Raw genomic sequence first — 26,254 nt, 5'->3', positions numbered from 1 at the left:
GTGGTTTAGAATCTTCGTCCTTCGCAGTTTTCCGTTCGCCGTTGACGTCAACGATAATCTCACTAGTTTGCTCTAAAATTAGTAACGATTCCATGTAAAATTTATGTGATTTTTGGTTTTGAAACATTGAAATATATTTAGGAAGACTAGTAACTGCATTACTGTTAATTTGAAATATTTGGAGGATTTATTGAAATTAAAATATTTTTAGCATTCATCGTAGTAATTACATTAGTGTTAATTTGAAACATTAGAATTTACGAAGACTAGTAATTCACTCTGGTTTATGATTTTGAAACATTGAAATGGAATTAGCTATGATGTAATTTTATCTCATTTTCAACAAATGAATAATACTCCCTCCGTCCCAATTTGATTGACACAGTTGACTGTTGTGCAATATGCACACATGTTACTTTGACCTTATTTTTCTACTAATAAACAAAAATAATAAATATTAGCATATAAGATGTTGCTTGATTCGTCTCAATGAGTATTTTAAAAATATCAAATTTATATAATTTTTACTATTATACAATTAAAAATATTAATCGTCAAAGTTATGCATCGGCATGCGTGAAACAGTCAACTGTGTCAATCAAATTGGGACGGAGGGAGTAGACTATTTTCTTGTAAGTTTAATTGTCACTACTGTTTTTATTATACCTTTTCAATAATTTTTTTATGAAAAACTTTTTAGTAAATTTAATATAATCTACATCATTACCAAATATATTTACCACACTTAGGGTTGTCAATTTCCATTCGGTGGAGCGGATCTCCAAGAGGATTGCCCTGTTCGGAGTTCCGAAAACAAAGATTTTATCCCTGTGGGGATGGGGATGGAGACAAAAATCCCCCCGCAGGCACTTCTGGGCGGGGATTGGGGACAAAGCATTTGTCCCCGCGGATTCCCCGCATCCGTCCATATCTACACTATAATATTATTATTATTATTATTATTATTATTATTATTATTATTATTATTATTATTATTATTAATATATATTAAATGTTGATTTTATTTTTTTTAAAAAAAAGTAACCGAGGAGTCATCCAATTTGGTTGGATATTTACTAATTACCAACAATTTTGAGATATTTATCTAATTTTATTTATCTAATTTGGTTGGATATTTAGCAATTACCAACAGTTTTGAGATATTTGGTTATGAACTTTTGTATGATTATGCATACTTTACAACGGAATATTTTGGCTGTTGGGTTTTGTATGATTATTAGTAACCAAATATTTTTGCAATGTTTTTTGGTTATGAATGCATTATGTGTTGTTTTTATTTTTTAAAAAAGAAAGACGCAAAATATTTGTTTTTTTAAATAAAACAAAAAATAATGTCATACTACTGTCATAATTTGACCGAAATATATATTTTTTTTTGACAAAATTTGACCGAAAAATATAGAAATTTTGTTAATATTTGATATTCGTCGATCTCCACGGGATCCGTGGGGATGGGGATGAAGACAAATATCCCCCCTGTGGACGAGGATGGAGACAAAATCTCTCCCGCATGCACTTCGGAGCGGGGAACAGGGAAGCTTCCCCCACACATTCCTTGCCCCGTTGACATCCCTAACCACACTAACAATTTATCTCATTTCCATCTAGTCAATAATCGGATGAAAATGTGTCTCGTTAGCTGACTTAGCTCTTCGGGTTACCTATATACTACACCTGTTCTAGATTTAGCCCAACATGTTCAACGGAATGCTCAGCTACTTAATTACGGTTATTGCCATAAAAAATAAGTGTGCAGTAACACGTGTGTCATAACACGTGTGTAATAGGTACATATGTTAATGAATTTAAAAGTAGAATTATTACATTGCCAAATAAGACAAATTAACTTCTTTTTTACTAAAAAAAAACAACATTCATTTATTCAAGTTCATAGGGAATACATCAATCGAAATCATTACATACTTAATTTCGCTAAAAATTAATAAGGATGAATCTGCAAACAAGCTCAAAGCATCAGAGTTAATAGCATAAAACGCCCTAATGTCTGTGACAAAAGCCTACAAATGATATTACATGATTCAAATGTCCGGAATAATCATATATCTAAATCTGCACTGAATTTGAATTGAAACAAACCTGTAAATCTGAACAAAATAAACGTCGTACAAAGACGGGACAAACAATGTACTAAGACGGTAAATCAAACAAAAACTCCGCACTAAAACGGGATTAAAACAACATCAGATAAAAACACACGAAAGAAACATAAAAAAAATGTGAATATCACTTATTTAAACAAAAAGAAACAAAAAATTATCAAGAAGGGTGATTCCGGATCGAAATTAATCCTAAACCACCCCTCTCTAATTTATAAACCAGAAGAAAAAAAAATCAAGGAAAGCCACTGATGTGCGGCGGCAGCAGAGAAGAAAGGCAAATAATTAGCTTAGAGAGAGAAAGGTTTCACGCACATGTGTATGACAATTTAAGTTTTGAAAATGGTAATGCATAATTTTTTAAAAAAATATTTTTATATTAAGTTGTTTATGATATGATCTTAGGCACATGTTAGTACTTGTCTAACAAATTGGTAGATATCTTGATTTTATCGGCCATTTCTGCGACAAACTCGAGCCATTTTTTTATGGTATTAACCCTTTAGTTCTTATAGGAATGGAGTCCCGAAAATTCAGAGTTTGACCGCGAGACAAGTAAAATCTGACCAATAATTATTTCTATAAAAAATCAAATTCAGATTCTTCTGAACAATTCGAACCCTTTTTCTTTTAATAATGTGATTATATCGTAAGTCATTCATTGATGTATATGTGAACCGTCGTCTATAAACTAATATCGTTCACTTATTATAGTTTTTCTTCTCACACTCTCTAGGTTACATGTGTGCCCCCTATTTTCCAATTTACTCCTCTCGCTATGTAGAAAGCGAGTGTGTGTATTGGCAAAAACTGTTACTAATACACCATTCGCATGCTGCATGGTGAGGAGATACGTTCGCCAACAAGAAAGCGAACTGGTCGGCAGATAAAAAATGGCCTCCCATGACTGACACGTGGTCAAACATAATTGGTCACATATGTGCCATTTTGTTACACCATTCTCTCCTCCCACATTCTCTCTCATTTGTTTTCATTTTTTTTAGTTTGTTTGTTGTTAGGTTGTTTGTGTTTTTTTTTTTGGAATGATATGAGTAATCGAAATAGATGGTAAGGCCGAGGTGGAGGCCCGCAAAACTAGCTGATGGTGCAAAGTTTACACTTGGGACCACACAAATTGGGTTCTCCCATACACAAATGGGACTCTCCCATACTTCAAGTGGGGGGCCTTAATAATGTATTATTTTTGTATATGCCCACAAGCCCGTGTTTTCCCATTCGATGTGTTAGTGTATTTTTTTTCTCGTTTAATTGTATAAGCCCACGAGTCCAGGCTTTCCCAAATGGGGTTTTATTAATGTATTATTTTTGTATGTAATTTCCGTTGTAATGAAAATCAATAAAAGTAATGTTATTGAAATTGTAACAGACACGCTCATCATCTAGAAAGTGAACCCCGTCAATCGTTCGTTGCGAAGAAAGCGAAAATTGTATCCGTTCATGTTTTATTTAGCGAACTCAACCAGAACAGACAACATTTTTATTTTCTGTACAACAACTATTAATATGAGTAGATATATAAACAATAAAATTAATAAACAGATAATATCAAAATATCATTTCATATATATATATATATATATATATATATATATATATATATATATATATATATATATATTAATATGAGTAGTCAATTTACATTATGTACTTTAACCATTTTACATCAAAAAAATCAAAAAGTGGTTCGAAGTGTTTAGTCCAACGATATACATTTTTAAACTAAACAAATCTAATCTTGTGCTAGATCCACGGGTTGTACCACAAAACTACCGTCTTCAACGTCTATCACCTCCTTAATTTTATCTTAAACTATAGTTCCACTGTGAGCACGTTTTAGATTATTTTAGCTTTCCATACAATCAACATATCTACTGGGCCAATTGTCAGCGGATTTCAAATTGTATTGAGGTATTGGACTGTCCGACTTCAAATATATCTACATGAAATGGTTGCGGTTCACACATCCGAGGCATCAGGCACATTAGTTTTTGTGTATGTGGAGGCTCACCCTCTAACGGAAAATATGTTTCAGAATACCTGTTACTCGTCAGTAGGACAACTGCATATTTGTACTTTTGTGCTATTAAAAATCTCATGTCTGGCATAATTCTTCAAGTGCCCGCAGAGACGTTCTGGAATAAAAGCGTCCATTATTTGATTGAATCTTTCTTCAGTACCAAATACTTCTATATATATTTTTCTGTTCTTCTTCAGTTCAATTGTCAAATCAAGACGAATCATCTGGCGAGAATCTTCATTTTCTCTAATTATGCCAGCAACAACACATAATCCGCAATGTCCATCCCCTGCAACGTCTATGCCATTTTCAATAAACGGGTACATGAAAAGAGGTAACTATCTGCTCATCCTTACTATAACTTGGCCTCTTTGACCAACCTTTTGCCGCACCTTTAGTTTTGACTTGGTCTGGAGGTGGACACATCGTCGTGGTCTCGGGATACACAAATTGTCTGAACCGTTATGTTATATGAACCTTCATGTCGTGCTCAGCACTGTTGAACATGCATGGCATGTTAAAGTAAAACATTGAATACCATGTTAAAAAAACTATAAATGTTTTGTTACCGGTGTGGTTCGCATCTTAGTTAGTGAACACTCTCTATGTTCATTTTCTAGATGGTGAGCTAGACTGGTAAAAGCAATAGAATATTCAAAAAAGCTTGTTTTCCTCACAAACTCTAATAAATTTAAATCCGTCAAATAACAGTACAAAACAACAACATTAACAGAAATAACAATTTTTTATACCTGTAAAACTTTCCATTCTGGCAAGAGGGATAAATCAGCATCTTCTTCCTTGCATAAATCACCGGCGTCAAATTTCAACCTCTTCCAATGATTGTGGATGTCATCAAAACTAATTGGTTTGCCTTCCTTAACCGTCTTAGCAAGTGAGCACGTGCACGACAATCCTATTGTTATCCTTAACAGATATTTGCACTTCATCTTACCCGTTCCAACTCGGTCCACCCGATGAACCTTCAACTTGATCCTTGTATACAACATCCGTGCCCATTTGGGATGGTCCAATGGGCAACGTTGTTAGCTTCATCACTTCCTTCTCTTTTGTCCTTGACAACTTTGAAACCACTACGCCAGCTGATGGACTTGTCTTTTTTCTTGCACCAGCAAATACTCAAATTCCCAACAACTCAACCGGTGGAAAGCTTAGATTAGTTGATGGAAACAACACTTTCAATGAATTTGTTGGTAAAATTTGACAATTATGTCAATACATGATATCCAAAGTATTTACGTATTTTAATTAAATATTAATTAAACATATTTTTTTATGTCATTTCATATTAATAAACTAGTTTAACCGTTAATTTTATCAAACACTACAAATTCAATCAGTCAGTTTATTCTCTATAAGTTAAAAGCTAACTTATAAACTATTCGCTATAAATTCATCCGATCGAGCTTATTCGCTATAAGTTAAAAGTTAACTTATAAACCATTTGCTGTAAATTCATCCGTTATAATTAAACATATTTTTTTATATCATTTCATATTAATAATCTAGTTTAACCGGTAATTTTATCAAACTCCTACAAATTCAATCAGTCAGCTTATTCGCTATACGTTAAAAGCTAACTTATAAACTATTCACTATAAATTCATCCGTTATAAGCTATCTTATCAGTTCCTTAACCAGGAGCTGAACCCTGAACCTCCAACTCCCTTAACTCAACTAGTTTAACCTGCGGAGTTACCCTTCCCGCTCAATATAGCGCTTAATGTTTTTTTTTACTAAATCTTCAATGTTAAAATAGTTAAATCTCATATAGCCATATGCATTTGAGAGGCACAAGCACAACACGCAAATTGGATTCTTGCAATTGGTGAATCAAACTTTTCCTAAGCAAATAGCAACGCTCAACTATACTACTAATAATAATAACTACTACTAATGTTATTTCAGCCGTTGCTGCTACTACCACTACTACCATCACCACTAATAATAATAATAATAATAATAATAATAATAATAATAATAATAATAATAATAATAATAATAATAATAATAATAATAATAATAATAATAATAATAATAATAATAATAAATGTTTTTTTATAATAATTGACAGAAAAATAAAATTCTTAAATAAACTCTAATTGTCATGTTGAAAAATCAACAATGTTTGACAATGACGCCAAAAATTTGATGAGGTTTTAGAAAATGTACTAAGCGTGTGTTTGGTTCTGCGGCGGAGAGAATTGATTTTGGCAGAATTGATTCTGTAAAATTGATTCTGGCCAAAATTGATTTTAAGCTGAAGTGGTTTATGTTTGGATATATTCATGAAAAAGTGAGTTGAACAAAAAATTTGAGTGTAAAAATCAATTCTAGAATCAGAAGCTACGATTTCTAGCTTCAAGTAGAATCAATTCTGGAGGCAGAATCAATTCTACTTTTGAGAAACCAAACAAGTCAGAATCAATTCTACACGTCCAGAATCAATTCGGGATGCTCCAAAATTGAAACCAAACATACACTAAAATTGTCAAGTAATAAAAATAGTAAAAAAATTAAAATTGTCTCCATAAGAATTGTGGATTTTAATAAAAATAGATAAGATTTATGAAAAAAAGATAAGATTCGGGGGTTTTGAAAATTGATTTGAATAAGCATAAAAATACAACCCTATTAACACAAGGCATATTTTTTTGCTTACCCTCTCATTGGTTTCTTTCCCATTCCTTTTATATGCTAATCTTTTTTGCTTACCCTATTCTCCAACATCGTACCGAATATTATCTATTGTGATGTTTCTTTTTTTTGACAGTATTGTATGATGTTTCTACCATCATTTAGTAGTGACTAACTTTTATTGGAGAGCTTATAAGATATACAACGTGGATTTTCTCATTTCAACTGAATTTTTTTAATATGCAAAAATCATTGATCAAATCTCTTACTTAAGAGATCCAAGACTCGTACTACGCACTTGGATAAATTTCTTGTTGCTTCGTTCATTATTCGTTTTTATTCAAATGGATATGATTGTGAAAATAGCAATGTTTTTAAAACCGGACCGGACCGGCCGGTCCGACCGGTTCGCCCGTGAACCGGGCACCCCAGCGGTCCGGATGACTAGCCAGAACCGCTAGTCAGTGGAACCGGTAAAAAACCGGTGTGAAGCGGTATGAACCGGCGAGAACCGGCAAAACCGGTGAACCGGGAACCCGGAAAAACCGGCCGGTTTTTAACTCCCTTTAAAAAAACGATTTTTTTTTTTAAAAAATCCATTTTTTATTTTTCTTTTTGCTGAAATTGAACACGCGTGAAAACACTGAAACATCATCTTTGTCCTTTCAAAGAAAGACTTTTCTTTGTTTCATTTTCTATTTTCCACTAAAATTCCAATATTTATTGTTTTTTTTCTTTTTTTAGATTTATTGATTTGAAATCTTTAATTCCCTTTTCACTCTCTCATAAGATCCAAGAATCCCAAAAGTATTTGATCGAAGTGAAAGAAGAAATGAAATTGGAAGATGTTTTTGAATGAAATTGAAAGAAGTTTTTGATAGAAGTGAAGATGAATAAACCATTTATTTGTGTTGTTGTTTTTTAATTCATGTTAATGGTTAGAGAGAGAAGAGGGAGAGAAAGAAGAAGAGATGAATTTGAGAAGAGATAAATAGTGGTGGCTGTGTTTTAAGTGTGTTTTCATTCTTTTGGCATATGTATGTGAGTTTGCAACTTCCTTTTATATCTAGGGTTAGTGTAATGGGCTTGGGCCATGTCTTCTTGAAATGTGGGTTAGTGAAATAGACATTTGTATTTTTATTTTTTTTACTATTAAAATTTGAGTTTGATGTTGAAATATATATTTTATATTTTATTATATATTTATTTATTTATTATCCGGTTCAAACGGTTCTAAAACGGTCGAACCGATTGAACCGGTTGAACCATGAACCGGAGGCCACAACGGTTCGACATCCGATCCGGTTTTTAAAACATTGGAAAATAGTTAAGAGATTAATGTTATACCATAATTTTTTTTTTGTTTTGATAAATACCATACAATTTTATCGTTGCTTCTTTAGATTACCCGTTCAATTAACATGTTTTATTACTCCCCTGTCGCTAATTATAAGTTTTGTTAAGAATTTTTTTGTCCCTCAAAATAAACCACTATATGCAATTTACTTGATATATTTATTACTCCCTCCGATCTTATATATAAGAAAATGTTTGTTTTTCTCAAACATACATCTTATTAATATTACTAATTTATCTTAGAATTTGAACGGGTGCTTATATTAAAGTATGAAGAGTACTTTTTCTCCAAATATAAAAGGTAATTTAGTAAAAATTTCATATAAAAGGTTCCCTTCACTCCGGAGCTGCAAGATAGCGTACTGACACCCTTCCAATAAATAAATAATATATATTCTCCAGTACATACATTTAATAATTAAATGTTTGACTAAATTACTTGATAAAAAAAATAATATAGGATGGCAAAGTATTCACTTTTTTAATATATAAAAAAAAAAGGAAAAACTCTACCAAAAAAAAAAAAAAAAAAAAAAAGGAAAAATGTTACCATGAGTTGTAAATTAATTTCTCCTCAACCATAAATTGTTAAAAATAATATAATATTATCTCATCCTTAATTATAAGACTCTGTTTGACCAGTGCACGTACGCCAATGCACAACTTTGATCACTAATATATTTAATTGTCTATTATTAAAAATTATAAAAATTTAATATTTTGAAAATACTCATCAAAACAAATTGAACAAGATCTTATATGCTAATATTTACATTTATATATTATTAAAAAAATAAGGTCAAAACAAGGTAAATGAATAGTACATTTTTGTCAAATAAGGTTTTATAATTAGGGATGGAGGTAGTATAATTTAATGGAGTCGGCATTTTGAGCAAGTTGTCAATTTTTTTATGATTCATATGTTGTCAAATGCACAAATGTAATATAATACCATTTAACGTGACAAATACCAAACTGAGCTAGTCCATATGATGAGTGTATAAATACATGCGATAAACCTGCAATTCTCATTCACAACTTAGAGAAAATATTATTATAAGTACAATGGCTAATTTCTTTCCAACTAAAATTAAGAAACTACTTTTTGTTGTTTTAATGATCTTGCTAGCAAAAGAAGTAGTGAACTCACAAAAAACAACTTCCTTCAGCATCTCCAACTTCAGTGCCGATAAATCATCTATAATCCTTCAAGGGAGTGCCAAGATTTCATCAAGTGGGACTTTGGCACTCACTGACCCTAATGACAAGTTGATTGTTGGCCATGCCTTGTATACAACACCCGTTTCCATTTGGGACAGTTCCACGGGCAACGTTGTTAGCTTCATAACTTCGTTCTCTTTTATCCTCGACAACTTTGGAACTACTACGCCAGCCGATGGACTTGTCTTTTTTCTTGCACCAACTAATACTCAAATTCCCAACAACTCAACCGGTGGAAAGCTTGGATTAGTTGATGAAAGTTTCGCTTTCAATCAATTTGTTGGTGTAGAATTCGACAATTATGTCAATACATGGGATCCCAAGTATTCACATATTGGAATCAATGTCAACTCTTTAATGTCGCTGAAGACAGCGACATGGAATAGAGTGAATCATGCGTTGGTCAGTGTAAGTATCGCCTATGACTCTAATTCTAAGATTTTGAGTGTTGTTCTAACTGATAATAATGGTCAACTTTCTACCGTTGCTCATGTCGTTGATTTCAAAGAAGTGCTCCCGGAAACAGTTAGGATTGGTTTTTCTGCTTCCACATCAGGACCGTCGCGTCAAGTACACACCATCCAATCATGGTCATTCAGTTCAGTTTTAATTTGAAGACAACTATAAGCAGCACCACCTCAAACAATATTGCAAGCTGTGCATGATATATAGAATCATATCTCACTAGTATTTTCTAAATAAAGACAATATATGCTAGCCATATCTCTAGCTTTGTCATCAATGTTTGAGTTTTTTTTTTTTCTTTCTATCTTTTTAAATAAAGACCATGCTTGTAGCCAACGGCTAGTTCAGTTGGTAAGAGTTAACTCATACTCCATATGAGTGTTTGTTCAACTTTTATTTGCTGGCATAAAGACCTTTTTGTTGGTGGGTTATCTATAAAGTACTTGTGTAGGTGCTATGAACCTCGAGGCTTGCTCCGACTCTTGTGAACCTCATGGATCTAACTCACCAAAACTTTATGTAAAAAAGAAAGAAGACCTTGTATTATGTTTGAATGAATTAATAATATAATATGTTATTTAAACTTTGATTATATTAAAGACTTTGGTTAATAATATTGTTGTATTATGCTTTGAAATGTAGTTGTTTAAATGTCATAATTTTGGCTTGGAATTAAGCTTATTTTGCCTAGCGAATTCGTGTTCACCTTAGATCATGAGTTTACGGGAAATACTTAGAAAAATTGATGGGGTTTTAGTAGAGCTGTCAAAACGGGCAGTCCGGACAAATTCGGGACAGCCTGGTCGGGCTTCGGATTTTATCGGGCCAGGCTAAAAAGTCCGGATAAAAAACGGGCTACCAAAATTAGTGTCCGAGCCCGGCCCGGTACGAGTTGTCGGCCTTCGGGCCGCCCGGTTTATTTTTTTATTTTTTATTTTATATTTAGTGCTCAAACTCAACATTATAAATATGATCAATAATTTTCGCGCGTCCTATTTTTACTCATCCGATACTTATATATATATATATATATATATATATATATATATATATAATAATTATCGTGCGCAGTATTTTTACTCATCCGCTATCTAAGAGTTTCTCGCGCGCCCTAATTTTACTCATCTGCTACCTATGAGTTTCTCGCGCGCCCTATTGTTACTCATCCGCTACCTATGAGTTTCTCGCGCCCTATATTTTTACTCATCCGCTACTTACGAGTTTCTTGCGCGTCATATTTTTACTCATCCACTACCTACGACTTTCTCGCGCGCCGTATTTTAAGTCATCCGCTACTTATAAGTTTCTTGCACGCCCTATTTTTACTCATCCGCTACTTACGAGTTTCTCGCGCGCCCTATTTTTACTCAACCGCCACGTACGAGTTTCTCGTGCGCCCTATTTTAACTTATCCACTACCTATGAGTTTCTCCGGTGCCTTATTTTTACTCATCCGCTACTTAAGTAGCGGAGGTGTTTTATAATTTATATTACGAACTAAGTTCAAATCATCCAAAACAAATTATTTATATTTATTTTTAATTTTAATTTTTTTATTTTAATTTTTTCGGGCTTGCGGGCCGCCGTGGGCCATTCGGGCTAGCCCATATTTTAATCGGGCTTTATCGGGCCAGACTAAAAAGCCCGGAAATAATTCGGGTTAGGATTTTCAAGGCCCGAGTCCGGGAAAAATCGGGCTTGGCGGGCCGGCCGATTCGGGCGAGCCCATTTCGACAGCTCTAGGTTTTAGTATGTGTATTAAAATTGTCGAATAATAAAAATACTCATTTCGTTACTTTTTAAGTGTTAATTTTTTATCACGGCACACATGTCAATGCACAACTCTATTATAAAAAATTATGAAAAATTTATATGTTAAAAATATTCGTCGAGACAAGTTGAACAATATCTTATATGTTAATATTTATTTGTATACTTTAATAAAAATTATGGTAAAAGTAGATTATGTTAATAAAATAATCATAAATGGTTTTTGTGTTTATTCAAATTTGAGATCCGACGAGTTTAGTTGCTTTCTTCAAAATGTCAAATTTGGGGTTTGTGTTTTTCAAGATCTTTTCTTCAAGATCTGACGAGTTTAGAAGTAGATTGAGATTGATGTTATTTGGAAGTGCATTTGAGTATAATTTGATTTTTTGTTTTTCAAACAAAAGCTCAAACCATTTCATTTAACAAAAAAAATTCAATACAATGAGGTATCATATAAAAGATGTAATAACTAGACCATATTCGCCGTCCTAGTAAGCGTATGAGCAACCATATTCGTTTGTTGCTTAATGAACTCAACCATATTCGTTTGATTTTTTTTTTTGAAGTTTATATTCTTCTCATCCTTTATGTAACACAGACCTTTAAACAGGCTATAAGGTAAGAACAGACTTTAAAAGGCTCAGGTCAGGCAAAAAAAAAAGCATTTGATAGGCCAGACTTAGGCTGGAAGAAAAATCGTAGGCCAGGCGCATGCCTTCCAAAATCTGACCTGGCCTAGTCTATTCCCAACCCTATCTGCCGTGTGTTAAATTGTTGACAACAGTTAGCTATTATTCTATCCATACCAGCTGTTTGTCGCGCTACTGAGCTGTCATTCCAGTGAAACAACATTCATCATTCCTTTTTTTCTTTCTAAGAATTTGATTTTGGTTTAAAGATGAAGAAGATGAATATATGAAGATGATGATGAATACTCGATTTTTATATTTTTAATAAAATAAAATAATATATTAAGAAAATAAAATAATCCTATAATTTTTTTTAAATAAAAAAAATGAAAGAAAGGACTAATATGTGTGTATCACAAACGATGAAAGACTTGAATGAAAAAAAAAATTAATAAAGGACAATACGCAAATTGGATTCTTGCAATTCGTGAATCAAATAGTATAGCTTTAATGTTAAAAACTTAAAATAATTAAATCTCATATAGCCATATATGCATTTGAGAGACACAAGCACTATAAGCAAATTGGATTCTTGCAATTGGTGAATCAAACTTTTCCTAAGCAAATAGCAACGCTTAACTACTACTCCGTACTAATAATAATAATAATAACAATAATAATAATAATAATTACTGCTGTTGTTGCTACTACTACCACTACTATATATATCATATATCACTACTACCACCACTACACTACTACAATTAATAATAATAATAATAATAATAATAATAATAATAATAATGTTTTTAAATAATAATTGACAAGAGATAATTTTTTTAAATAAACTCTAATTGCCATGTTGAAAAATCAATAATGGTTGACAACGTACACCAAAAACTTGATGTGATATATATAGGCCTTGGCAAGGATGGCAACGTTGATTGGTTCAAATCAAATGTGAGATGTTGTGTGGGAAATGGTCTTAATGTTGGCTTTTGGAGGTTTAAATGGGGAATTTTTTTTTTCTACCCCAATAATTATCTCTCTACCCCAACATATTTTCCAATATCCCCATTCTACCATTATCAAATTTCAATATTTTAATATTTTTTACTTTGTCGTTTTATAACCTTTTCGGTAGACTGGTCACACCTCCGAAACACGGTCTCGATACCTTTTTTTTCTTCGATATGTTAATTTTACTAGAACATTTTTCAAAGTGTTCTTGGAAAAAATATGGATTGTTACCGAAATACTTTTTAAAAGTGTTCCAGTTTGTATCATATGCATAATTTTTATATTACATATCGGAACACTTTTGAAAAGTGTTCTGGTATTATGAAAAGTGTTCTATGAAAAATGTTCTGATATTATACAAGTGTCCTGGTATGTTATATTTCTTCCTTGTTTAAAAATGTAGAACTAAAAACAAGTCATAGAAAACCCATTTTCTCCATTGTTTTCCTTCTAATATCAACTTGCATTATCAAATGGGTGACAACCGGTGTGAGGTGGAGACGACGACCTTCTTGGCCTCCTGGAGATTGGAAGTTCACCGGCGGAGATCTGACAGAGACTGGAAGAACCTTGGTTGTTTTGATTTCGACCAGTTCTGATTTTGTGCAGACAATAACATTTCTTTGTCATCCTTAATTTCTTCATTTTTTTTCGACGCAATCCCAAAATCACTATGAGAAATTGATATAACATAATCAACCATACACTTTCGCCAAATCACTAAAAGGACAAAAGAATTAAAATCCATAAAAGGAAAACAATTTATCATCATTTTCTTTAATGTTCATCATTCTTCAACCAACAAAAATCTACAACCCATAACCAAAAAATTCACAAATCCAGAAATCATTCTTTAACCCATAACACGAAATTCACATAGGAGGGAAATATAAGGTTGCTGGTTAAAGAGAGAAATTGAATCTGGTGTTTATGTTTTTGTTTGGAGGATTGGAAGGGTGAGTGAAAATTGAAAGGATTTGATGTTGGAGGTGAAATGGGGTTCAACGATGAGTTGGAATCGGAAGAATTTGATGTGCATCCAAATCAACGATAAGACCGGAACACTTGTATAATACCGGAACATCAAGTGTTTTGGTATATGATATAAAAATTCTATATATGATACAAACCGGAACACTTTTTAACAATTCATATTTTTTTCAAACCGGAACACTTTGAAAAAATGTTCCGGTAAAATTAACATACGGGAAAAAAAGAAGGTACCAGAACAGTGTTTTGGGGGTATGATCAGTCTACCGGAAAAATTATAAAAAGATAAAGTAAAAAATATTAAAATATACTGAAATTTAATAATGGTAGAATATGCATATTGAAAAATATTTTGGGGTAAATGAATAATTGTTGGGTAGAAAAAAAAAATTTCTTTAAAGGGTTTGGAAACCAAGTATTTAGTGATTTTGTTTCCTAATCTTTTTCTAAAAGAAACAAGTCCATATGTGCTGATATCAGATAGACTGAAGTGGAACGACAAGACTCTCCTATGGAATTGGCAGTGGCGTGTTGAACTATCCGACAGTGAGTATCAACGGCTTTTAGACCTACAAAATTTGTTAGTAGGTTTCTCTTTTCAGCAAGATAATGTTGATAGGTGGAGATGGGCATGGGGATCGATTGGCCTATTTTCCGTAAAATTTTGTGATAATTTGTTGCTCAAAGCTCGGTATACTAATTTATTGGGTTCGAATGTGTTAGGTGTTATTCAGAAGCTATGGTTGAATGATGTCCCATCAAAGGTTGTTGTCTTCGTATGGAGATTATTTGTACAAAGGTTACCTACGCGGGTTGCTCTAAATCGTAGAGGTATTTTACTTGATACGCACGATCTTCCTTGTATCTTTTGTTTTCAGTTCGATGAGGATTGTACCCATCTTTTCTTCTGTTGCTCCTTTATCAAAGGTGTGTGGAGAGAAGTTTTAAATGGTTAGGCCACAATCCTTCGTTGGGTTTGGAAGGATGGGACCATTTTTTGTCTTTTGGGAATTTGATCAAGTCAAAAAAAGGTAACCGTGTGAGACATTTGATTTGGTTAGCTACTACTAGGGGTGTACGTGGGCCGTATTGGGTTGGGTTTGACCAAAACCAAAACCCGAACAACATAGGATACTCCGGATTGGGTCGAGGAAAATAACCACCCGTTATAACATTGGGCCGAATTGGGTAAATCCACTAATTTCCGGGTTGGATTGGGTAGTGGGTTACCCAAATTATTTTTCTATTTTTTTATATTAAATATTTAAATGTCGAATCATCATATTTTTTCATAAAAATAACTGAACCATATTATTTTCTTGAAAAATAGTGTAACTTTTTTCACTATAAAAAATAATCACATATTTTTCGTGTAAACCCACTAATTTACGGGTTAGATAGTTTGCTACCCAAATAATTTTTTTTGCTTTTTTTAATATCAAATGACTAAATGATGAATTATAATATATATTCATGAAAATTATTCAAGTTTTTCTTTTTATTTTTTAAATAGTGCGATAAATTATCATATTTGTTTATAAAAATTATTCAATCTTTCTATTTTCTTAAAAAATAGTATAACTTATTTTCAATATAAAAAATATTTAATGATCAAATGGAAAAATCTTTAGTATTTTCATAAAAAATATTTCAAAAAACATAGCACTAGTGGATAAGTGGGTGTTTTGGGTTGGGTCCGGTTTTACCCGTAAACCAACTTTTTTTATGGGTTTTTCATTTTTGAAATCCATATACCCACCCACTTGCTCGACCCAACCCACTTTTTTGGGTTGGATTGGGTGGGTTTGACCGGGTCAACCGGATTTGCCCGACCCATGTACACCCCTAGCTACTACTTGGTGCATTTGAAAACTTAGAAACGACGTGGTGTTCAAAGGAGTACTATTTAAGACTATTTCTTGCATTTGGTATAGTAGTCGTGCAGGTTGTTTGTCTTCTATATCTTTCTCAAATTGGTGTTTTGATCGATATGGTTGTCTTCAAAGCATATTATAACTTCTTTATTTTATAAGGGTTTGAGTACCTCATGCACTCTTTATAATAATATTTTTCTTATAAAAAAAAATGAATAAAAAAGAGAGTTACACTTTTAGACAAGGAAATGAGAGTTTACTCTTATTTTTTGTTAATAGTATAGTCTCGTACATAGGGATGATTAAATAATACTCCTTCCGGTCCTTTTTATAAGAAACACTTTGAAAAAATCACACAGACCAAGGAAACACATTTAACATAGTTATTTTCATTTAATACTCTTATAAATTTAAATTTATTCCATGTTTACCCTTATTTAATTACTATTTATTCAACTAACTTACTTATTTTTAAATTCTCTTTCATAATAAATAAGGGCATAAATGAAATTGAACATTTAGAACATTTGAAAATTGGTCAAAGTTTCTTATAAAAAAGACCAATTTTTTTTTCCCAAAGTGTTCCTTATAATAAGGACAGGAGGGAGTAGTTTAAGAACTAAGTTCTCCTTTTCTCTCCTCTCCTAAATTCTAACCCTAGTCGTCACTACTTTTTTTTTCTTGTTCTTAGTTTATCAAAGAGGGGTGATTTGAAGTTGACCTCAAATCATCCCTCCAGATTGTTTTTTCTTTGTCGTTATATTAAATAAGTGTGATTTTCACATATTTGCTTGTTTTTGTGTATTTTGTTGTCCTGTCATTGTGCGGTGTATTTTGTTTTCCCGTCTTTGTGCGGTGTTCGATTGTTTTAGGTTGAAGGATTAATTCCGATCAAGTGTAAGAATTTTGACAATTATGTCAATCCATGGGATCCCAACTATACACATATTGGAATCCATCTTAACTCATTATATTCGACCAAAATAATGAGTTGGAGATATAAGTATGATACAATGGTGACAATAACAATCATTTATAACTCTCTCTAGTACCTTGACTGTTGTTGCCACTGATGAAGATGGTCAACATTCCACACTTTCTCAACAGCTTGATTTGAAATGGTTGCTACCAGAGATGGTTGTGGTTGGTATATCTGCTTCTTCAGGGACTGCTCAATCACATGAGATCTATTCATGGTCCTTCACTTCAGTCTTGGAGACAACTAAGGAGCAGCTCGGACAACATCAATAATATTACTGCCAGCTATTGATGACTCTATTTGGTCTATATTGTATGAATCAGCTTATGATAACTTGTATTTCTAAATAAAGATCATGTTTGAGTTTGAGTTTGTGTTATTTAAAATTTGGCTGATCAACTCTTGTAGTTGGATATAGTTGAATATTGAACTGTATATGTGATAAGATCTGGACAATTTCTATATACAAGTCAAATTCATGCAATTGAAGTTCAAATTCACTTAATTAGACTAATCTCAATCTCTTGAGCAAAAGCTCTAGGCTGAACCAAGAACCCTAAAATTGCATGAAAGAGTAAAGAGAGGTAAAACTAGGATGATGAAGAGATGTTGGTCACTGGATGGTCCGTCCAAGCTCCGAGATTTTTCCCAAGGCTTGAATTCTTCGGTGGATAGGGAGAAAACATGAATTTAGGGTTCAGAGCCCCTAAAATTGTCCCTAATCTGCAAGTCAATTATCCCCGCGCTTAAGGGAAAGGGAAAAAAGGGGAGGGTGGTTTGAGTATAAATTTTAGACATCCTTATACAGTAATTGGTATTTTGGTATCCTTTCAGGTGGGAGAGGACAATTCACAATGAGCTTTCCATTCATTGCTCCTCTAAATATTGTCTGTAGAAATGCAAAAACAGTTTCATGAATATTAATAACAAATACTTGGGATGCAAACATTTTCAGATATCCAACTTCTTAAATTATCTACAGAAATTTCAAAATAATAAAACACAAACAAACAAATAAAACTACTAGAATGCTAAATTGGTGTTGCTAAAGAAAGATGCACTCAAATAATCAAGTATGGGTTTGGGAATCAATCTTGAGCTTGAGGGGACAAACTTAAATTTTATATACTGAAGTAAAAAGACAGAGTAGCACACCTTTTTTCTATTTGTTGAGAGAACAACTTTCTCCTATCCTGTTCTATTCTGGTCGGTATTTTAAGTTAAAAACCATAGAAACATTGGTTAAGAGGGTTGGCTAGATGAGAAAAGGTCTGATAGTTGGAAGTAAAGGAATGCCAAAAAATAAACATTAAGAATTAGAAAAGGGTAACATTGCGCTATTAGATCCATGTAGCCAACCTCATCTAGTGGGAAGTTGGATGATAATAATACAAAAGGGAAGCAGGTGTTAACAAATAAAAGCAATAGAACCGTCACAAATAAAAGCAATAGAAATTTGGTGTGTGTTCACTTTGTTCTCCTTATCGCTAATTTATTATTAACAAGACTACCGCACATGCTTCCACGCTTATGCTACATAGTATTGTAGGCCTTCAAATGATCATTGTCTATTACTATCTTAACTATAAATTTAATATTCAATAAGTCATTAGCAATTAAAGCAATTTATAATCATTACAACAAGATGAAAGATCCATATAAATCACTTTATTAGTCCAGCAAACAAGGATGCGTACCTCTACCACATCAATGAAGTCTTGCTTTTTGTGAAAAGCACCGATCCATTTAGTATGATCCGCAGTCCTACATATGATAACAAATATGTGAAAAACATAGCCCATAATTTCATTGTAACAAGTCAGGACATAAAATTTCTTTTGCAAAACTAAAATTGATGACATCGCAACTTCTAGAGATCTAAGCCAACGTTACAGAACAGGAAATTACAAAAAACAAAAGGTAGTACTTTGCATTTGCACCATGTAACGCTTTTTAGAACACATAATTTATTTGAACTGCGGAGATAATGAAAAGTTTCGTAGATTGGGGTGTACATTAGATCGCAACATATTTTTTAGACCCAATACTTGATTTGATTAAGCTTCACACAGCCATAAATTTCAAAAACCAAACTTAATAAGACTTCCGCCCCACCAAACATTAGTTCGGATTACACTTATCATTGAAAGTGTATAACTACTTGCTTATAGAGCAAGCTCATTTGGCTTGCTACTAAATGAGCAAGCTCATGGTAGTTTTTGTCTTGATTGAAGTATGCATGCCTCAAAACTATTGATATCAATCAAACATGAAACAATAACTAATAGTTGTAATTAACAGATTATCAAACAACCATGAAATTTATAATATTAGCTGCAAATTTTACCACCACAAAAGTTATTATACATAATCTCTATATAGAAATAAATAGTTGAAGAAATTTGCAATTAAAAACAGAACAATAAGCAACAATTTGAAGCAAAAACACAAAGGAAGTGATACGACCATACCCGGAGTCCATTTTCATGTGATGAGCATTGAAGAAAAACACTGTAGATGGAATTAATGTGATATCAAAATATTTGACATAGACTTGAATGTCCGGAGAGTCAATATCAACCAGTGCCACAGTTGCAAATTTGGACACCTCTCTTGCTGCTTTAGAAAGCTGTATCACACCACAAATGAAAACTAAAGGGTTTGAATTGGGAATAATATAAAATTCTATAAATAAAAAGTATGTGTTTAAGGAAAAAAACAAGAAACAAAAGTGAGAAAAGGAAAGCATACAATTTCATCAAGCTGCAGACAGATAGGATCAGAACCACGACCAAAGCGGAGAACAAGAACCTTATCAATGGTATCTCTGATGATGGAATCAACCTCTCTCTTTTGCGACAACGTAGTTAACATGTAACTCATTCTTCTTCACCACAGTTTTGACCTTGCGCCTTACCTTTCCTGTTTTTTGGAAAAATAAAAGAAATCAGACAATGTTCTTTGATCGGCATCAAAATGAAACTCAAGCAACTAATCAATGTTTCAGCCTTAAAACTCATTTAAGTACGAAAGTTACATACTAAAAAATTTAAAACTAGATCGCAACACAAGCAAAATTCAATTCTAACAATGAGAAAGATTCAGGCCGAGTCTAACCTGCATTCCATTAACAGTGGACTTTAATTTAAACAACTATTGTACTACTCAGATGAGGCGTGTCCTGGTGTCAAACACGCGACATGACACGGACACATATGATTACATTGAATTATGTCATTTTCTCTCAAATATTGTCGGGTGTCAATGTGTCCGTGTCATGTGCGGTGTCTGTGTCGAAGCACCATAGATTCTTATTGTTTTCTCGATGAATTCATTACAAATTCTCAAAATTTTCATCATTGCTTCATTCATGTGGTCAAGACATTTCATCAAACTCAGTTTTTCATGGTAATTAAAGTTGAAAACAAACAATTTGAAAAACCTCGAAGAGCATTAGTGCAAAAACACAAGAACTCATAATCATAAGAATTATTATTTTACAAGATAACTAGATATGAAAATATTTCCATAAATTATAGAAATCCTACAATTCCTATCTATTGTAAAGAAAATAAAGTTGGATTCATAATAGTTTTTGATCAAATTACAATAACAAATTTTCTCTTAATTAAAAAACTTGTTTGAACAGATGACTCTGTAAATTGAAAACTAACCTAAACACGACGGTGGTGCGACGTTTAATTGCCGGCCGGGTTGGGAGGACGACGGGTTCTGAATGGCGGTGCACGCGCGATAGGATTTCCTTGAGGAAAGATTTGGCTTATGTACCATTAATATATGCCATTGGATTTGAATCTATCAAAGTAATTTAAGGGTTAAGATTTATTGAAAAAAAGAGAGCAACACCTATGCCTTGCATCCACCCAATAAATGTGAAGGAAAATGTTATTTAAACATAACTTTTTTTTTAAAAAAAAAAGAGTTTAATATTTATTGCACGCCTTGATATCCGTGTTGAGAGGGAAAAATATACTTTTTCTGTCCCATTTTATAAGAACTACTTTGACTAAATGATACTATTCATTTATATTGCTTTGACTATATTTTTTTCCCGACAATTTGACTACCTTTTTTTGGACCGATCCCCGGGTGGATGAGACTCCTTTGTGTGAGCAGTTTGGGCGCCTGTTTGAGTTGGCGGTGACCAAATCGCGTACGGTGGCAGAGATGTTTGCTTTAGGGTGGGGGCGGATGAGGCGGCTTGGGAGTGGAGGAGGCAGCTGAGGGCGTGGGAGGAGGAGATGTTGGGGAGTGTCAGTCTTTACTTCTTACCATTTCCTTGCAGGTTCAGTTGACAGACAGGTGGCAGTGGTGTCCAGATCCTGATACCGGCCATACTGTTAGGGGAGCATATCAGCTTCTGACTTTTCTTGATTCAATTACTTTGGATGCTGCGAAGAACCTTATCTAGCACCCTCAGGTTCCTTTGAAGGTCTCCATTATGACGTGGCGTTTATTGCATGACAAGTTACCTACGAAAGTAAACCTAGTCGCTCGTGGCATTTTATCTCCTACTGCTCACACTTGTGTTTTTGGATGTGGAGAGGCAGAGTCGGCCCATCACTTATTCATTTCTTGTAGCACTGTTGGACTTCTTTGGGATTTAGTTCGCTTGTGGATTGACATTCCTTTGGTGGAGTTCACTACACTGCGTGATCACTTTGTCCAGTTTACATCTTCAGCAGGCGGATCTCGAGCGCGCCGATCTTTTTTACAGCTCATTTGGCTTGCTTGCGTTTGGGTGGTTTGGACGGAGAGAAACCATCGATTGTTCAAAGGCTCAACTGACACGTATCATCTGTTGTTGGACAAGATCAAGTTTTTCTTTTTTAGGTGGTTGAAGACGACGAATATTACGTTAGCTTCGAACTACCATAGCTGGTGGTCTAGTCCTTTACTTTGTTTGGGCCTTGTATGATTGGTTTTCTGGTTTTGACTATTTGTAAACTTTTGTAGTCTACCTTGGTACGTCTTGTGCTGGGGAGGCTGCTTGTGTTAATATATCTCATTTTGGCTGTTTCAAAAAAAAAATATAGATATAAATATTACTCCCTACGTTTTCTTAAAAGTGTCCAGTTCTATCATATTTATCGTTTCTAATAAACTGTCTCGTTTGTGTTTTAAGGATACGATTTGTCAATTATATCATTTGTCAATCATTGTTATCTTTTTCAATATATTTTTTATATATATATATTTGAAAAACTAAAGTTTTCTTTTTAAAAAAAAAAAATTCTTTTTTTTACGGTAGGAAAGTTTGTTGCTTCCTTGTTATATTTAGATATAAACAGAAGGGTTTTGCTAACATGTGTCCTAAGGGCACATTTTAAGGTGCATTTAATTAACCAATATCTCATTTAATTTACTTTAAAAATAGCAATAATCAACTTTATTAATTAAAAGATATGATTCACTATATTTATTACCAATTTAAAAAAAATTGCATAGGCAAAATATGATACTTGCCAAATACTTGATCTATGATCACGCGATTGGTCAATTTTTTTTGCTACAAAACTTTTTTTTTTCAAACTTTTTTTTAAGATGAAAAAAAATTAAATTATATTAAGTATTATAAAATTCTAAAACATATTAGCAATTCAAAAGCTAAAATAGTACTAACAATCGTTACCATTACAACATAATACTATAATACTTAGACTTGTTCACCGAAAAAAAAAAATCACAAGTTGGCATAAATCAAGTATTACCATGAGTACTATAAGTCTGATTGTTAACAAACCAAAAAAAAATATTGGATGCATATAATTATGGTCGTATTACCAATCGCGTGATCATAAATCAAATTTGGCAGCATATCATATTTTGTCTTTCCAATTCTCTTAAATAGATAATAAATATAGTGGACTATATCTTTTAATTAATAAAGTTAATTATTACTATTTTTGAAGTAAATTAAATGTGATATTAGTTAATTAAATGCACCTTAAAATATGTCCTTGGGGCACATGTTAGCATTTGCCTAAACATAATTTGTTACCTATAATAATGACTCATTGAAGATTTAAATAAGATGAGTACTAGGTGCAAAAAAATAGGAATTTATTGATGAATTAAGATGAGAGTATAATAGGAAGATAGGGTGCAAAAATCCACTTTCTTAATTTGGTGTTATCATTCTAACTTAACACTTTTAAGAAAACGGAGGGAGTAACATATAAGATCTTGTTTGATTTGTTTTGATGAGTAGTTTCAAAATATCAAGTTTTTATAATTTTTACTAATAGAGAATTAAAAATATTGGTGATTAAAATTGTGCGTTGACATACCTGCATTAGTGAAATTAACTCTTTTTATTTTGGGAAGGATGGAGTGTATATATATATATATATATATATATATATATATATATATATATATATATTTTTTTTAACTTTCACCACCAGTTTAATCTGATTTTGAGTCAGTTCTGACATCAAGTGGTTTCAGTCTCTTCTCGATCACAGTTACGAGTGATCGAACGTGATCTAACTTTTTATATTTATATAGCACATTTGAAATGTGAACATGTTGTATTATTAATGGCAACAGAGGGAATATTTAAACCATAAGAATGTTAATTAGTGACCGGGAAAACTAACTTAAAAGATGTCAAATGTAGGAAAAATAATATGTATTAGAATTTGTATAGTCAAATTATTTAAAATATAAAATAGTTCCTTCGGTTCATTTACAAGGAACAATTTGAAGAAGAAGAAAAATTGATGATTTTTATAAGAAACAATTGTATCAAATGTAATGGATTCCAATGTTATGCATTATTTAGAGTGATATATATATATATATATATATATATATATATATATATATATATATATATATATATATATATATATATATATATACACACACCAAATGTTAGTTTTGGAATAGATTATAAAATTTTAGAATTTTTAATAAGAAAGATAAGGTTCCTTGGTCTGTATTTTTCTTTCTAAATTGTTCCTCGTAAAAACGATCGGAAAAAATATATTGTTTTCAATGGAAAATTTATTAATTTTTAGTTCCTTAAATAATCTCTCAGAGACACTAGTTAATTTTCTCTTATATCGAGTATTAAGTATAATAGAGAGTAGTAATTTTTTTTAGATGCATTAAGGGTCGTGAATTTAGACCTGAACTACTGCATTTATCGGTCACATAGATATTTAACTCTCAAATAATCCAAAAAGACGAAGTTGCATGGTAGGTACACTTGAATGTCCGAGCCAATCTTCAATATTTATTTTTTTAATTGTAGATTAAGTGAAAAATATCACTTAAAATCTATCACGGATGATAAAGATGGGTTTAGAATTCAAGTGAAGACATTTAACCTAACAATATGACATAAAATTTATGGACATTGTTTTGAACTTAGTGAAGGCAGCTCATTCACAAACTGAACTATATTACTTGAACTACGTCGAGTTGAGAAGACCATACGATAAATATGCACCAAAACTAGGGATGACAATGGGTAGGGTATGGGTACTATAGTACTCATCCCCATACCCGCAGTTTGAAAAAATATACGTACCCATCCCCATATCCGTGTGGGTAACAACTTTTGTACCCGTCCCCATAACCTTGGTACCCATACCCGTACTCATTACCCACAATTTTACTAAAAATAAATCGATCAATTATAAAATATCATATAGTTTTAATATAATTAATTTTTTTAAAAAGATTTTAATGTTGACTCATCAAAATTATAAACAAAAAATTTAATAACCTCATGTTAAAGTTAATTTCTTTGTTGACATATTCACATGGTGTTTGTATTATGTTATAAGAAACTTTTTTATTAAAAATGTATAATAGTTTAATATAGTATTGTATTTTTTTAAATTGATATACATATGTAATTTATACAAAATAATATATATAAAATAAATAAATATATATTATGCGGTTATGGGGCGGGGTGGGTACTAAGGTATCCATACCCACACCCATACCCGTTCATTTTTGCGGGTAATTATCCATACTCGTTCCTGTACCCAAAATGCGGGTTTTTACCCTATCCGTTATAAGTATTTTTTACGGGTGCCCGTTGGTATGAGTCAAATTGCCATCCCTACCCAAAACACACACAATTAATGCTGATTGGAACAAGCGGACCATTGGATAATGCTACACACCGATCGTTTCTCCAAAACCCTAATTTTCCATCTATATAAGTCTACCTTATGATCTAGGTCAAATATATCACATATAACTCTAAATAATTCTCAACTTTGGGTCTACTGTCTTGATCTTCGCATGTGCAAATATATATTTCCCCTCTCAGTGGGGTTCAACCACCATTAGTCCAAAATCAACAATTTATAATAGATATATCATTTATATCTCAAGTCTGGGAAGGATCAGACGCAAACCTTCATTTTTAAATACCATAAATAAATGAATATGAATCATGTTTGAGAATAAGACATATTTAGTCAAGAACAATGAGAATAAGAAATGCAAAATGGTAGTTAGATGACATGCTATTGCTCCTTATTTTCATTTGTTTATATACATGACCGCAAATGTGAACCCTCCCAATGACTAAATTTAAGAAATAATAATTCTAATATTCTCATATTCACATCTCAAAAGCTTTGAACATAATGACTAAATATTTATATTATCTCTTGTTTTGTCTCGTACGTACACAAGAGTCAAAAATTTGAATTATTTTTTGTTATAAATATTTTTTTTATTAGGTAAACTCGCACTTATTATTTTAATTTACTAACTAACTCGCATACTTATTATTGTATCTCTAATATTATAGTTGCCCACCATGTGTTACTTGTGGTATTGACGCAATCAGAGAGTTCGTGATGAACACTTTTTTGTTTGCCCGATACGTGGTATGTGGTGCTGGATTATGTTAAAGCCTATGATGAGAGTGTTGATGTAGATCGTAAGCTGCATCATGGTGTCTAGGAACAAGTTCACATTGCTTGGTAAACTACCCCACGAGGCTCATGCAGCAAAGAGAGAGAGACGCGACAAGCTGGTTGCGGAGGTGTGCTGCGCGATGAGGATGGGCCATGGATCGGAGGATTTGTGAAGTTTTTTGGACATACCGATGCATACAT

At 32.5% G+C, this 26,254-nt stretch overlaps 1 protein-coding gene and 1 pseudogene across 2 annotated transcripts; one reads left to right on the top strand and one right to left on the bottom strand.

The window, feature by feature from the left end:
- Nucleotides 1-9,214: 9,214 nt before the first annotated feature.
- On the top strand, nucleotides 9,215-10,459 carry LOC123920694 (annotated as a pseudogene).
- A 6,588-nt stretch (nucleotides 10,460-17,047) lies between these two features.
- LOC123920701 (thioredoxin-like protein 4B) lies at nucleotides 17,048-21,024 on the bottom strand. 2 transcript variants are annotated; one of them, XM_045973006.1, is made up of 5 exons: nucleotides 20,813-21,024; nucleotides 19,890-20,060; nucleotides 19,610-19,767; nucleotides 18,836-18,902; nucleotides 17,048-18,027 (listed from the first exon to the last, which is right to left on the bottom strand). In XM_045973006.1, the coding sequence occupies exons 2-5, from the start codon at nucleotides 20,019-20,021 to the stop codon at nucleotides 17,929-17,931; spliced, it is 456 nt and encodes a 151-aa protein (XP_045828962.1). In that variant the 5' UTR covers nucleotides 20,022-20,060; nucleotides 20,813-21,024; the 3' UTR covers nucleotides 17,048-17,928. The 2 variants fall into 2 exon arrangements, with proteins under 2 accessions (XP_045828962.1, XP_045828971.1); XM_045973015.1 differs by having other exon boundaries at nucleotides 17,048-17,381; nucleotides 20,813-20,950.
- Nucleotides 21,025-26,254: the final 5,230 nt, after the last annotated feature.

Source organism: Trifolium pratense, linkage group LG1 (genome assembly GCF_020283565.1).
Source record: "Trifolium pratense cultivar HEN17-A07 linkage group LG1, ARS_RC_1.1, whole genome shotgun sequence".
NCBI lineage: Eukaryota > Viridiplantae > Streptophyta > Magnoliopsida > Fabales > Fabaceae > Trifolium > Trifolium pratense.
Note: the sequence above shows the minus strand (reverse complement) of the source record. Positions and strands in the feature narration are given on the sequence as shown.

What these genes read in the sequence shown, in the direction of transcription:
- LOC123920701 (XM_045973006.1), bottom strand. Translation starts at nt 20,021, where the DNA reads ATGAGTTACATGTTAACTACGTTGTCGCAAAAGAGAGAGGTTGATTCC. An exon ending in CACATGAAAATGGACTCCGG is followed by an intron (nt 18,903 to 19,609) that starts GTATGGTCGTAT and finishes TATCATATGTAG; the next exon opens with GACTGCGGATCATACTAAAT. An exon ending in ACTTCATTGATGTGGTAGAG is followed by an intron (nt 18,028 to 18,835) that starts GTACGCATCCTT and finishes GCATTTCTACAG; the next exon opens with ACAATATTTAGAGGAGCAAT.